This window comes from Aotus nancymaae, unplaced genomic scaffold, assembly GCF_030222135.1.
Source record: "Aotus nancymaae isolate 86718 unplaced genomic scaffold, 86718_ANA_hifiasm-v0.15.2.pri h1tg000025l, whole genome shotgun sequence".
NCBI lineage: Eukaryota > Metazoa > Chordata > Mammalia > Primates > Aotidae > Aotus > Aotus nancymaae.
Window position 1 is genome coordinate 7,187,917 of NW_026988438.1, and position 15,922 is coordinate 7,203,838.

At 34.0% G+C, this 15,922-nt stretch overlaps 1 protein-coding gene across 1 annotated transcript in view; it reads left to right on the plus strand.

The window, feature by feature from the left end:
• VWDE (von Willebrand factor D and EGF domains) overlaps positions 1 to 15,922 on the plus strand; it is a 79,146-nt gene that overhangs the window by 15,911 nt on the left and 47,313 nt on the right. Inside the window, exons 4-7 of the mRNA XM_064380360.1 lie at positions 8,823 to 8,888; positions 11,930 to 12,177; positions 12,744 to 12,833; positions 15,293 to 15,437. Coding sequence (XP_064236430.1) covers positions 8,823 to 8,888; positions 11,930 to 12,177; positions 12,744 to 12,833; positions 15,293 to 15,437 — 549 coding nt within the window. The remainder of the gene's footprint in view (positions 1 to 8,822; positions 8,889 to 11,929; positions 12,178 to 12,743; positions 12,834 to 15,292; positions 15,438 to 15,922) is intronic.

The following is a 15,922-nucleotide window of genomic DNA, read 5'->3' on the forward strand; positions in this document are numbered from 1 at the left end:
GAATGTTTATCCTGTGCCAGAAATTATTTAAGGCCTCAGAGTTACAGTGATGAGCCAGATAAATGAGATCTCTGCCTTCATGAAACTTACATTCTAATAGGATGCTTCAGACAATATCTAAAAAGAAACTGAATATTATTCAAAGATTAAAATAAATAACCCTAAGTCCTTTATATGAATATGTGAGAAGATAGAGGCAAGGAATCAAGCTTCTTTAAAGAAACTTCATTCGTAATTATTTGTAGCTACTACTTTACCTAAAATATTATGCATAACTCCCCTCATTTTGATTGCTGGTTACATTTGAGTTGTTTCCAAATAATTGTGTATGACAATGAAAGAAACTAGCAATTTTACAGTGGAGAAACCTGGCAGACATTACATTAATCAAGTGATCAGAGTTAACGTTACTGGTGGTAATGCATGTTGATATCACGTGTGTCCTGAAAACATGCAAAAACAAGAGCCCTTCTCTTTTGTAGTACTCTTTCTCCCAAAACATAATCCTAGTCTAATCATGAGAAAGTTTATATAAACCCAAATTAAAGAACACACTAACAAAATACCTGAATAGCACACTTCAAAAATGTCAAAATTACACAAAACAAGAAAGAATAAAAAACTGTCACAGAGTAGAAAATGATGAATAACACAATGGGATATCCTGGATTAGATATTGCTAAAATCTGAAAAAAAAATGTATAAAATGTCCAATCTCAAAAATTATTTTGCTCATTATAGCTTTGGAATTTAAATCAGTATTATTAGAAAAATTAATTCCTTTAAATTTCTAGCATTCATATCTTCAGAAATCTGTTACTTGATGCCAGCAGTAATAATAATAATTATAATAAGTTTTCTCCTATGGCTAATTATTTCTTTGAGTTGAAAATTTAAAACAAAAATTTTAGTATTTTGATGAGTCTGTAATGCAATCTTTTTTCTTGAAATCAATGACACACACTCCAATTTCACATTCTGTCATTAACTACCCTTTTATTTCCAAATGACCTCTAAAGTTGATATAAATGAATCATCATTGGCCATAATCTCTAAGCAAATAAGGTGTTATCATCTACTTTACATGATAATAGAAACTAAGGAAAATAATGTTCTCAACTTATAATTTTATTTCATTGTTTTGGAATACATACTACACTTATGGAAAATGGAATTGTTTAGATATACTTTATCATTAATTTCTAGTCAGTAGTTCCATCTTTAAAAAAGGATTAAGGCAAAGTTATTGTTTATTATTATAATAAGATCAAAATAATAAACATAAAATGTATTAGTTCAAATAAGTATTTATTGGTATTCCACAAATATAATAATAACACATGAATTATTTTACACATACGTACTATTGGAGTCATGCTTATTTTCTAACCAACACAGCATGTCCTTAGTATATAGGGGTGTCCAAAATAAATATGGTCCCTGCCCTCAAAGCACAGAGTATTCATGCAATTGTAAATTGCAGTTGATGATATGAATGAAAAGACTAAAAATTGCTATGGAAGAGAATACTGAAGGTGAGAGAGGATGAAATATATAATGAAGCGTCACCAGTGAAACGTCTAACAAAAGGGCATTGATGCTGGGAGCTGGAGGTTAAACTGTCCTTGGTCAGACAAAAAGTAAGGGGAAGAACAGCTCAAACAGCAGCTGCAGCAATCGACAGGCCCTAAGGCAATAAGAATATGTTGTGCTCACAGGAGTGAAAGCCGGACAGATATATTAGATCTCAGTGAGGGAGGGAGAACATAGCACGTTGTGGGTTTGAAAGGGCAGCAAGGCCTGATCATTTAGGGAGCTCTGTGTGCATTGAGAAGTCTATGGAGAATTATCCTGAGGGAGTGAGCTGGTAAACCTTCGCATTCCATACACAGCTGCTGTCCAGCTAAGACTGGCAGTCTGTTTACTAAGAAAGGGCGGCATCTGCTCAGTTTAGTATAGCTAATGCCATTCATTAGGAAGGAGAAAATCCAGAGAGATGCATCAGTCTCATTGGGTGGCCAAGACAAGAGTTTTTGAAAAAGTTAAAAAATTTTTTTTGGCATTCTTGTCATAAAAATACTTAATTTTTATTAATCTTTCTGTAATATTACCAAATATTTGTGGAAAATTCTGTGTTTCATGGAAAAACCAATGATTTATCTATATTAGTTTAGAAGCACTGACAACTATTAAAAAAGAAAACAAAACTTTCACACCAGGGAATACCATAAAATTCAAATACTCACTTCACCAGAAATATAATTTTTACCCTCAATTTAACAACATAATATTTAAAATTTGCACTTTATGACATCCCCTACAAATTTAAAGTATTTTCTGTTTATTAATATCACGACCATCCACTCAATTTCCTAACCCAGAACACTCAAAAGTACCTCATAATCTCCACAGTCAAGTCCTCTAAGTATTTAGGGAGAAGGAATTCTGGGAGACAAATGTTATTTTTTGCTCTTAATGTCTGTTAACCAGACATATGCATGAATTATTCTTTCTGATTTGCAGGTAGAAACTTGCCTTAAAGTACCATTTAGAACTTGAATTAGACTGCATAGATAGCTAACAAAAATGACAGTCACTTAATCTACTTAAAGAGTTTCTTTTTCTTGCTGACCAAATATCTGGAGCAGGTGTTCTCTGCTGATGGCGATTTGGCCACTTTACAATGTCAGGCTGAGGTCTCTGTGAGTCACTAATCTTTTCCTTCATGGTGACAGGAAGAAGCTCCAGTTCTAGCCTTTTTATCTGCATTTAGACAGGATAAAAGGGAAAGTTCAAAAGGTGAAAGAGAGCTTCTACTTACTGAAACTTACTCCCTTTTAAGGAGCTTATTTGGAAAAAGCCTTCTTATCATAACTACTTTAGAAGAATTCCCAGGCTTATCTCTATCTGCAAAGGCAGTCTATGAAATGTCACTTTTTACTTGGACGTGTTGCTGTCTACAGACAATAGCTCTTATCTAGTAAGAGTCATAATATTTAACTTTAAAATCACCAAAACAGCAGATAGTAGAGAGCAAAATTCCACTTTAGTAGCATAGTCTCCTGAAGATATTTTGATTCTCACATAATTCATATATTTGTGTGTATATTAACATAATTTGTCTATCCCTACAGCCTTCTAGAAGTCAAATAAGAAAAAAAAATTAATTCCAGATCGTGATTGTTATCACAGCCACTCTAATGGTGACTATATATTTGCAATATTACTTCTTTAAAAGAATCCATGGAAATATACATATTTGTTTTTTTTTTTTTTTTTGTATTTCTAGTTAGCAAGCTAGTTAGATCCTTATACTACATGTGAGGTGGCATCATATCAATTAAAATTAGCCTATGTTAAAAATGTATACTATATCCCCTAAAGCTTCCACTAAAATAAAAACATTATAGCTAATCAGCCAACAAGGGGTATAAAATGAAATCATAAAATATATTCCATATTTCTTAATGCAGATAAAAATGAAAGATAGAACAAAGAGCTAATAGATCAAAGAGAACACGGATAGCAACTTGGTGGATTTAACCCTACAATATTGTTAAATAATTGTAGATACTGTAAGGTTTAATTCTACCATGTTGCTATATATATGACATATATATATATACATATATTAGGTTGGTACAAAAGTAATATGTGTGTGTGTGTGTGTGTATATATATATGACATATATGATCTAAATACCCCAACTGAAAAGCAGAAATTGCCAAATTGGGTAAAAAAGCAAGTCTCAACTATAGGATGCCTAGAAAACTCATTTAAAATATAAGAAAAATGAGTTCAAAAGTATAAGGATAGAAGAAGACATGTGTAGGTAACATTAATCACATGAAATGTAGAGTGACTATATTAATATTAAGCATAGTACACTCAAAAGCAAAAAATATTCCTAGGAAAAACAAGGGTCATTTCCTAAAAACACAATGTTCAATTTAATAAAAGACTACAACAGTTCTAAATGATTAAACAATAACAAATTCAAAGTGTGTAAACAAAACTGATACATCTGCAAGGAGAAATAAACAAATTTGCAATTATTACTGGAGATTAAGACCCATCTGTCAATAATTGATCAAGCATGTAGAAACTAAAACAGCAGAAATGGAGCAGAACACTCGGCCAATTTGATCTAAACAATGTATAGAGAATACTTCATAAAATAGCAGCATAGATGTTCTTTACAAGTACATATGAAAATATTAGTGTGAAAAACCATGTTCTCGGCCCTAAATTAAGAAAATTAGAATATCAGAAAAAATTCAAGTTCATTAAAATTAAAACCCACTTCGTGTCTACATTGGACAAGAAAAGTCACAAATTGAAGACCCCTTTGTACATTAACTAATTCAAACAAGAAGCACAAATGAGACTCGGAGTAAGCAAATGAAAGGAAGTAGAGCAAAAATAACTACAATAGAATATACAAAAACATCAGAGAAGATCCAATAGAATAAAAAACTGGTTATTTCAGAAATTAAATAAGATTAATAATTAGCCAGTCTGATCAGTAAAAAAAGAAAAAAAAAGACAAGTCAGAAATTACCAGTATCAAAGGACATGATATTAAGATGTCAATTCTTCTCAAATTGATCTATAGTTCCAAAATTGTCCTAATGATTATCTCACCAAGATTTCTTGTAGAAATTGACAAACTTATTCTAAAACTCATATAGAAATATGAAGAAACTATAATACCTAAAACTAGTTTGATAAAGAAAACAGTTGGCCAACTTATATTATCTGAGTTCAAACTTACTCTAAAATTACAATAACGTAGACAATGTAGTATTTGCAAGAGGGTTGATAAATAAATCAATGGAAAAGAATAGCGAGCCCAGAAAAACACCAACACATAGTAACTGATTTTAAACACAAGAATAGATCCAATTCTATAGAAAAAAGGGTTGTGTTTTTGGTAAATTGAATATCCATATGCAAAAAATAACTTTGATTCCTATCTCTCATCAACATACAACAAAAAGAAAAATCCGCCTCACAATCATCAAAGACTCAAATGTCACTTATAAAAGGTAAAAATACAAAACTTGAGAGAATACTTTCACTTTTAGGTGAAATATTTGTGATCTTACATTAGACAAATAATTTTAAAATATAATACCAAAATTGTGATCCATTAAAAAATATAAATTGGACTCGATCAAAATTGTGAATTTCTGCTCTTCTGCTCATTGAAAGACACTAAAGGAAAATGAAGAGGTAAGCCATAGCTTGGGGAAAAATATTTGCAATTCATATATCTGATGAAGAATTGGATCCAAAATATATGAGTAACTTTCAAAACCCAATAATAGGAAAACAACTTTGTAATAAGATTTGAACAGACACTTCTCCAAAGAACATAATAATAGAACATTGGCACATAAAAATATGCTAAACGTTAGTCATTAGTGAAATGGATTTATATCCACAATGAGATACCATTATATATAAAAAAGATTGACCATACCACATGATGGTGAGGCCGTGGAGCAGCCAGAACTGTTGTATTCTGCTAGTGGGAATATCAAATGATACATTCAAACATTAGAAAATAATTTGACAGTTTCTTAGAAAGTAAACATATACTTCCGTATGACATAGCCATTCCATTCTTATGTATTTACCAAGAGTAATAAATGCAAATGTTTTTAAAAGGTTTTCTACATGAACATTCAAAGCAGCTATATTCAAAATAGCCAGAACCTGAAAAAAAAAAAATCCATCAATGGGTTAGTGGATAATCAAATTATGATAAGCCTGTACAATGAAATACTAGTCTCCAACAAAAAAGAAGAACTATATTTGTAGGATGGTTTCACTGTAAGAAAAAAGAAGAAACTATTGATAAACCAAACACATAGGTGAATCACAAACATATATGTGGAATGAAGTTTTCTAGACATAAAGTCCATAATGTACAATTATATTTATATAAAGTTCGAGAAAATATAATCTGAACTATATGACAGAGCCGATAAGTTGCTGTCTATGAATGTGGAGGAGTGGCAGGCAGAAGGTTTAGAAAAGGTTAGAGGAACTTTTGGAGGTGATGAAAATACTGTTATCTTGATTATGGTTAAATTTTAGTGGCGTATTCATATGTCAAAACATCATTAATTACACTTTAAATATATTCAGTCAACGATACCTCAGTAAAGTTATTAAAAAAGAAGGAAACAAAGTCCCAGTGTTAAGCACACCACATAGCCATCATGTCAGAGTAGAGCAAGAGCAAAGACCCCTAGGAAGGAGTTTTTCTAGCGTATTGGAGGGATGTAGATGAGGCCGTTGTGTGAGAATAGGATGCATGCAATAAAAATCCCTATTCTGTGGACATAAAGAGTCGCTCACAGAAAATGAGCACTTGCCCAACATCGCAGGTTGTGACTAGTAAAGTTAGATTGATCTCTGGGAGCCTGTATCCTGATTATCTTCAACGAGGATACTCTACAACCTGTTATTGATGTCTCTCTTGTTGTAGTTTTCTGCTCCGCCCTCTTCTTCTCCATATCTTATACTTGTTCCTCCCTCTGCTTGGACCTCATACAAACCTTTACTGCTTCATGATGGAGATCAGGCATCTCTTTTCTTTACAAGGTTCCTTGTGCTAACCCAAGTTAGTTGGGCAGCCCAGCAATGTTCCCCTACTTTACACAGGACCTCAAATGTTGCACATCCTACATGCTTTGAAACTAGATTTCTGCTTGTTTGCTTCCTTTCTTGAGAACTACTACTTTATGGTAGTTTAATCATTGGCATATGGTTGAATCAGGAAGAAACAGAAGGTTTTAAGCAGAATGGCTTCTTTTTTTCTTTGCTAATGTTTCTTGAGATTCTTAATTATCTAATCCTAATATTAAATACTTGAGCCAGGAAGCAAATGGAAGAAGAAAAGACAAGAAAAACCCCCAAATGCAGACGGGGCACACTTTTAGGAGTGCTTGGCCAAGGGAATAGTATATTTTGGTCCATGTTTTATAGGAATGCTGCATTCTTTTATATATGCATGTACGTGTCTAATAGTAAAGGTTATTTCAAATCTGTCTGGCTTACACATAACAAAAAAACAACAGAAAATAATGTAAAAGATAATCACATCTAAGAGTTGTAGGATATGTCATTGGATCTGAAGAAGAGTTACATAGGAAAGTCTCAGAAAGTGAGAAATAGATCAGCTTCCAGATATTGGCAACAACAATCTAGACATTCATATAGAGCTCGATCATTAACTTGACTCAGCTTCCAACTTCTTGTCTTTTAGTTTAAATACTAAATTCTTTCAAGAAGCAATCTGATGAGCCTATCTTTGTTCAGATAGTTGCTCTTGTACCAATTACCTGAATTCAGGTAAATATCACCACCTCTGTCCTTGGCTCATTAGTGGTGTAATTCTGTAAATGAATATAGGGGAATCGATTTCCAGGAACTGGCATAAAACCAACTGTTGTTTACATTTCTGGGGACTATAGTATGTTTCATTATTATTATTATTATTATTATTATTATTATTTGAGATGGAGTGTCTCTCTTGTTGCCCAAGTTAGAGTGCAATGGTGCGATCTCAGCTCACCGCAACCTCTGCCTCCCAGGTTCAAGTGATTCTCCTGCCTCAGCCTCCCAAACAGCTGGGATTACAGGCGGGCGCCACTATGCCTGGATAATTTTGTATTTTTAGTAGAGATGGGGTTTCCCCATGTTTATCAGGCTGGTCTTGAACTCCCTACCTCAGGTGGTCCTACTGCCTCAGCCTCCCAAAGTTATGGGATTATAGACGTGAGCCACTGCGCTTGGCTGTGTTTCATTATTACTATAGATTTCCCATAGACCCCATAAATCCCCCACGTGAATAGTCCCCCAACCCCATTGTTGACATCCCCCACCAGAGTGCTACATTGACACACCATTATCACCTCGTCTGCAGTTTACATTAGAGTTCACTTTTGATGTTGTACATTCTATGGGTTTGGACAAATTTCTCATAACATGTATCTACTATTATAGCAACATTCAGACTAGTTTCACAACCCTAACAATTCCCTATGCTCTGCCTGTTCACCCCTCCCTCCTCGCAACCCTGGACAACCACAGCTCTTTTTACTGTCTCCGTAATGTTGTCTTTATCTGGATTTCATACAGTTGAAATCATTTAGTAGGTAGCCTTTTCAGATTGGCTTCTTTCACTTAATAATCATTCCTGCTTCCTACATGTCTTTTTGTGGCTTGATAGCTCATTTCTTTTTGAGGCTGAATAATATTCCATACTGTCTATATGTATCACAGCATATCCATTCACCTGCTGAAGAGCATCATGGTTGCTTCCAAGTTTGGGCGATTATGAATAAAGTTGCTATAAACTTCCATATGCAGGTATTTGTATGGAAATAAGTTCTCATCTCCTTTGGGTAAATATAGAGGAGCATGATTTCTGTGTCATTTGCTAAGAATATGTTTAGTTTCTCCAGAAAGCACCCACTAAACTGTTCTCCGAAATAGCTGTACCACTTTGCAGTCTCACTGGCACATGTTGTTCCATATCCCTGCCAGCACTTGATATTGTCAGTGTTTCATTATTTAAAAATGCAGATTCATACTTAGAAAATAAGATATTAAAGCTTTGATTGTTTTGAAATATGATCCATTTGCTGTCACCCTTAAAAGAAAATACTGTGTTATGAAATAAGAGAAGAATTAAGAAAGTCTTAGTCTGTATTAAAACATCCTTCAATAAATTGTCATCTTGGATATATGTAGATTTGTATCTTCATGTCCACTTGAATAAATATACAAACCTTAACCTTTGGCAGCTATTTCTGATGCACAGTTATCCCCATGTGGCCCTGATGAAACCGAAATAGGAGGTGATTGTGTTGGTAAGTATCGTATTTTACTTTTTAATAATGTATTTATAAACTAGACTGTTTCAACAGGCATTATATTCTGCAGCTTTGGATGTTATGTTGATATTTGACATAACTAAAGTCTGGTATATATCAAAAATAAAAGTAACTTTATCGCGCCTTTAAGAAATAGTCCTTGAGTTGGCAGAGGTACAGAGAGTTAGGCAAATGTGTACATATTGGTAGAATCATTCATAAGAAAATTTGGCAGTTCGTATCAACATTCTTAAAACTCCGTATGTGCTTGTAACTAAAAATTCTACTTTCAAAAACATGTCTCAGAGAGCTATTTAAGGAAGTGTGCAAGCACAATATTTATAACAAGCTTTGTCTAATAATTGTTAAAAAAAACCCTGCAAACATCCGATAACTGCTGATGGACTGATTGATTCAATATTTCTGATACATAAATACTGACAAAACATTTTGCAAACACCATTAAAATATAGGAGTGCATTATACAATACAACAATATTTTTTCTTTTAAGGGAATGATTGTATTTGTATCAAATAAATCTTGAAAGATAAACATCAATGATGTTAATAGTGATCAAAATTTTTCTCTTCCTGTCAATGTATACTTGTTATTTTCTATTTTTTAAATGTTTTAAAGTCTTTTCAAATATTAAGAAATCCTCCTACTATAATATGCTTTAAAATAAATTAAGTGGATTAAGTGATAAAATGTATGTCATCTACCTTGTGTTGGGCAGAAATTGAAATTATTTATTGAAAAATTATTATTATTATTTTTTTAATTTATTTATTGCATTTTAGGTTTTGGGGTACATGTGAAAAACATGCAAGGTTGTTGCATAGGTGCATACGTGGCAGTGTGATTTGCTGCCTTCCTCCCCTTCACCCATATCTGGCGTTTCTCCCCATGCTATCCCTCCCCAATTCCCCACCCCCCCCGCTGTCCCCCCCACTCCCCCACAACAGACCCCCATGTATAGTGCTCCCCTCCCTGAAAAATTATTTGTATGGGATTATTAGACTTATTATATTTTCTGTTAGACAAATATGATATCTGAAATGCATGAGAGACTGTTGACATATAATTAATTTAATTAGCAGAGGTATTTTATATGGTGGAACAAGCCATAAATACATAAAATAAATCAGGATAGATCATATGATGTTCAAATATGAAGCCTAAAAATTATTATGCTTTGTATTTTTAAAAGACTTTTATAATAATCTGCAAAATTATCACTCCAAATTGATTTTTCATGCTCCATTTCATGTCCTATTCCAAATGGATTCTCTAGCCCCTTTTTTTCTGTATATTTTAAATAAGGTATTATTATATCTGAAGGTCAGTTTAATTAAGCCCTGTGATTTAAGTTCATAAAGCAATAAAACAATATTCATAATAGCAACATTAAACATAAAATGTAATTATTTGACTACTCTGCATAATAGATGTAAATTCTCTTTATAATGTATATGTATTATAGCAAAATCACTTTTTCCTCTTAAATAAATAATAAATTTCACCTACTTATGCTCTTTAGAACATTTATGCAATTAATTGAAAAAGGGAAACCCTGCTATGCAAATTGTACACAATTTGGGGAAGTAACACTAAATAAAATATTGAGTCAAAAGTCAACAGATAAAGCTTCGTGACAAAATGGAAAGTGTATTAATATATTTAATACATAATAACATTAGAATTGACAAAGGAATAATAATTTTGATTTTCTAAGAAGAAATAATTTGTTGTTTTTAAATCTTTTTCTTTAAATATAACAACTTTTCTTTGATCTTTACTGTTGCAAGCAGTGATCATTCTGCCCATATAGTTCTTTATTCAAAATACTGATTCAAAAATTTTATTTGTCATGAATTATTTTTTGAGTCATTGGTCTTCTCTTATTCTTAATAATCATTTCCATAGGCAGCTTTTCCCTGTTTTAAAATAAATGTCCTTTCCTTAATTTATTTAAAGAGAAATTTTTATTCAGATACGTAATTTTTAAAAATAAAATATATATTCAAAAGTAGTTTATTATTTCGTAAAAGTTTGAATATACTGATTTGGTCTAATGTTTAAAATGTTTAGCAAAATATTTGTTAACTAGGTAAATTTGAAAATAATTCATTTGTCATTGAGACTATAATAAAATAACACTAAAATATCTAAAAGTACATTTTCTCCAGAGGAAATATTTAAGGTCTTTCTAGAATTTTCCAAAATCTATATGGCAAGGCTGAAAGATTAGTTTTGTGATTGTTCTAAAATCAGCATATATACAATAGAAAAATTAAACATTTTAGAACATTTTAAAATCTTCTTTTAAAAGTTTACCACTCAGGTATTTTTCTACTTTCTAAAACAGAACAAAACTAAACAAAAACTTATTCAGAAAACTTTCAGATCCCAGATTTGATTTTTCAAATACCTGGAGTTCAAAACTATAACATCTTCCTGTGAGTTCCTAGAGGAAACTTCAGATTTCTTTAATTTCAGAAAAATGAAAAGAATAAGATTACTGTTTAACACTTGATATATTTCACTGAGCTAGTATCATCACCTCCACAATGAACAACTCTTTCAACCCAGTATAATGTTGAGTTGAGTTATAAGAGAAAACTATTAGAGTAAAAGAGGAAGTCATTTGATTTTACATTCTTGTGACTGTTTCTCATTATAACAAGGAGTTATAATGTACTAAACCTTAATTTTGTTTGTTCTGTCTTTTAGAAAAGATAATCGCTTCAAACAATGCAAATTTCTTTTTAAGAGCTAGACTTTTCAAAGGCAGATATTCAACATACATTAATATAAGCTTGAGCTGATAAGTTGCTTGGTTATCAATATGTGTGTGATTATGGGTTAGAATGTGAATGTATTACTTTGTTGATTGCTAGAAGTAATCATTTTTCTGAATTTAGTTTGCTTTTTCTTAAGATGAAGCCCAGAGTCATAGTCTTTGAGTGCTTTTTCCATAGGCCCATCTCCATTCTCTTAGATTCCTAGTTACTAATTATGCACTTTCTACTTCCAGGTCACCTGGCTGCCCCATTTCCACCTCCACCTGCAGGAAGTCCAGAGGTTCTGGTGGAGGTGATTGAGTCCAGGCTTTTCTGTAGATGTTCTTTTGATGTTCCCCCTACAAACAACTCAGTGGGATTTTACATAGCTTGGTCTAGGCTTTCTTCTCAAGAAGTCAAAGAGGAGCTGAAACAAGAGACCACAGTTCAGGCATTCTCTCTTTTAGAGCTTGATGGCATTAACCTCAGACTTGGAGACAGGGTATGTTAATAAACAGTTGGATTTTATTTTCATGAATGTATTGATTTTCAAACACAATTAAAAAAAAATCCTAAAAGTAGATTTTGTCTCCAGAGTATAAAGCACTAATGTTTTTCTTTTTGTTTTTCTTCTTGCAATTGTGCTAATTTTAGTATAATTGCTGGATGTGTCAGTGATGTTAGTGACTATGAATATCTCATTTTAGCAACTTGCTAATTGTTATTGATTAATCCTTACATGTATATGTCTCCTTCAGGTTTTAAAATTATATACATTTGTTCTAGAAAAATGTTTTAATTTTTTAAAAGATGATATCACTTTTTAAGTACTTTTTAAAACATCCTAAACACAAAGCCTACTATACTTGATGTTGAGGCTTGAATAAGTAATATTTTATAATGATGGAATTTTTCTCAAATTTCAAGCAAGCTTTTAAATTATTTAGTTATTATATTATCTCTATATACTATCTATGAAGAATTAAAATTAGGATTTAAAAAATGATAATTTACACATTTTCTCCAAAATTGAATTGCTAAGTGATTATTTTTTAATTATTTCCATAGATACTCTGTCGCGCTTCTGTTTTTTTCTTGGAGAATCCACATGTACAAAGTATAGCCATTGAAAGCCAAGAATTTTTTGCGGGCATTAAGGTATGTAGCAGTGGGGATGCATCAGAAAGCTTATTCTTCTGGAACTATTTTTCCCAAACTATGATCTGTCCATGCTGATTTCTGTACCTCATCACAGACTGAATCAGAATGTTGAGACCCACGAGTTTCTGTATTTGAAGAAAACCCCCAATAATTCCAATGCACAGCAACGTTTGAGGACCCTTGCTAACTAAAGTTGAGATGTACTTTCATTTAAAGAAATAGCTCAAATTAGAATAAAGCAAAAGGTCTATTCCTCTAATTCATTCTGTCATGTAACTAAAGTTAGCCTAGTAATATTTAGTTATCATGCACTTTGGAAGACAGATACCAGGACAAGAGGTAGAGTCTCTGACTAGCGTAGAATTGACCCAGAGCTCTGAGTTTTAAGGACTGCAAATGTAACTGGGGTTTTTCTTGGGTGCTGGTGAGGCACAGCACCCCTGAGAGAATGCTGTGGGTTCCTGGTCTCCAACCTCTTAAAGAATAAGCGATGGGACCACTGCAAGTGCACTGTATGCTCGTAAAAGTAAATATCGGACCCAAGAAGTGTTGCAGAAACGTGATTTTATTTAAGTAGAGAAAACAGAAGGAAAGGAGAAGAAGAGAAAGACTTCCACGAAGAGTGTGGAAGGGGATTCCAGAGGGGAAATCCCAGAGGGGAGAGGGAGCTCCCACCATGTGGGAGGAGATTCCAGAAAGCTGGAAATCCAGTGTGGGTGAAGGAGCAGAGGAATTAATCCTGGGAGAGATTCTCACCTTCCCAAGTCCCTCTGGCCAATGAAAGGAGTTCCTTAGAACTTCCGCTGGAGTGATTGACTTTTAGTTTCTTCCCGTGCCCATGAAATTCAAACATGAACCGTTAAATCTCCCGGATGGAGAGGGGTGGGAGGGGGGCATGGTGCTGGGAAATCTTGCCCTTAAAACTACACCCCATCATGTATCGGGAAAGAGAACACCTTCCCTCACAAAGACTGAGCTAACTAAACAGGGAAGTACATTTGGTTGTTGCCAGTAGCACCAGGATCCCAGAACTGAAGAGCTATTCTAGCAGATGAGCAGAGGTGACAGGGAATTATAAGCAGTGAACAGAGGTGACAGGGAATTATAAGCAGTGGAAGGAGTAGGGGCAATATGAAAAGGTCCAGGCAGGCAAGCCCTGTGGACCTGGAGGGTCTCACCCACAGGACTCGAGTTTGACCTGGGCTCATTTCTAGTTCAAGGGCGAGATAGGATAAATGATAAGGTTGTGAGAATAGGACTCTGGACCAGGATAAACCCTGTTGATGAATAAAGTGCATGTACACACATTAGGAACCAGGAGAAGAAGTGAGAATTGCATAACTAGAGTGTGAGGGGAAGCAGAGGTCAATCCTTGGGGACATAGGAACATTTGGTTCTATGTTAGTTAGCACTCAGCAGACAATGTCAGGTGTCAATGGTCAGCGCCCCCATCCCCATACTGTTTCTGATTAGGGTAACAGGGAGAATATTCAGTACTAAGAAACATCGGTTTTTCTTTTTCTTTTCTTTCTGGGTTTTCTTTTTTTTTTTTTTTGAGACGGAGTCCTTATCTATTGCTGAGGCTGGAGTGCAGTAGTGCGATCTCGGTTCACTGCAACCTCCACTTCCCATGTTCAAGCGATTCTCCTGCTTCAGCCTCCTGAGTAGCTGGGACTACAGGGGCACACCACCACGTAGCTAATTTTTTATATTTTTAGTAGATATGGGGTTTCACCGTGTTGTCCAGGACAGCCTCTATCTCCTGACCTCATGATCCACCCGCCCCAGCCTCCCAAAGTGTTGGGAATACAGGCGTGAGCCACTGCAGCCCGCCAAAACATCTGTTTTGAGAGCTAGCCAAGACTCAAGACTGCATGAAAATATTCCTGCCTCAAAAAAGGATTGGCCTGCGAATGAGAATAGGGCCAGTCCTGGATTGCAGCAGTACTCAGGAAATCCAACTCTGGAAATCAGATGCTGAGAAATAGGCTAAGTGGTGAGATATTTCAGGTGACAACAGTAATTTGATTTATATATTAAAAATACTTAAATTTCTAATTGAGAAGTATTAATCCCTAAGAAAAACCAGACTCTTCAGTTTGTATGTCAGTAAACATTAGCATAAAACGGAAGATTATAGAAAGATTTCTTTCTCTTTCACTTTCCGGTGCTTACCGCAGAACCAGAATCATTGAGGCAGGCTTGGATATGATTTGCCAAAAGTGTTGGGAGCCAAATTGAATCTAAACTCAGAGCAGTGCAGCAGCTCCATGTACTCCTGTGTGTGCTGCCTGTATTTTTATGGGTTTGATTTTAATGGTCCTGCTTAGTTAAAACATTCCAGGGCTTAAGTTATTACCAGCTCTTTAAGCAAAATACGTGCTGTCGAGAAAATGCCCTTTCTTAGAAATAAGTTATATTTTAACATAACTTTTCTACATATTTTCTCGTACCAGCTACAGCCCGAATTGAGCACTATATCAGAGGATGGCAAAGAATACTACCTGAGGATAGAAAGCACAGTTCCTATTATTTGTTCTGAATTTAGTGAGCTTGATCAAGAATGTAAAATCTCATTAAAACTGAAAACTATTGATCAAGGTAATATACTAACTTCATTTAATCTTATTATTAGATTTCAAACAATAATTTTTTTTTTCCTGTAAGAAAAGCCACTGGAGTGTACTCATATAATAAATCATGTTGCATGTTGACATCAAATTTTAGCTCAATCATATTGCTAACACTGGGCCAAATTGATGATTGCCAAAGCAATTCACATTTCTTTTTGTTGGGCTCAAAGCATACATTAAAAAAAAGAAAAAAACGATAGTGAATAATCTCCTCTTCAACCTCATCTTTTCCCTCTCAGTCCTCTTTTTTCTCCTGTGTTTTCTCAGTCTCCTGTTTATTCCTCTCTTTACTTAGTTTATAGAAATTGAGGGAAACACTGCTCTTTTAAGATTGTTCAAATCATCCCCAGTGAGGGACATTTGATAAGTTACATTAAAAGTTCAAGCTTATGAAATACAGATCTTATAATGCATCCTTCAAGCTGCTCTCCCCAATGTAAGTCTATGTTTGGG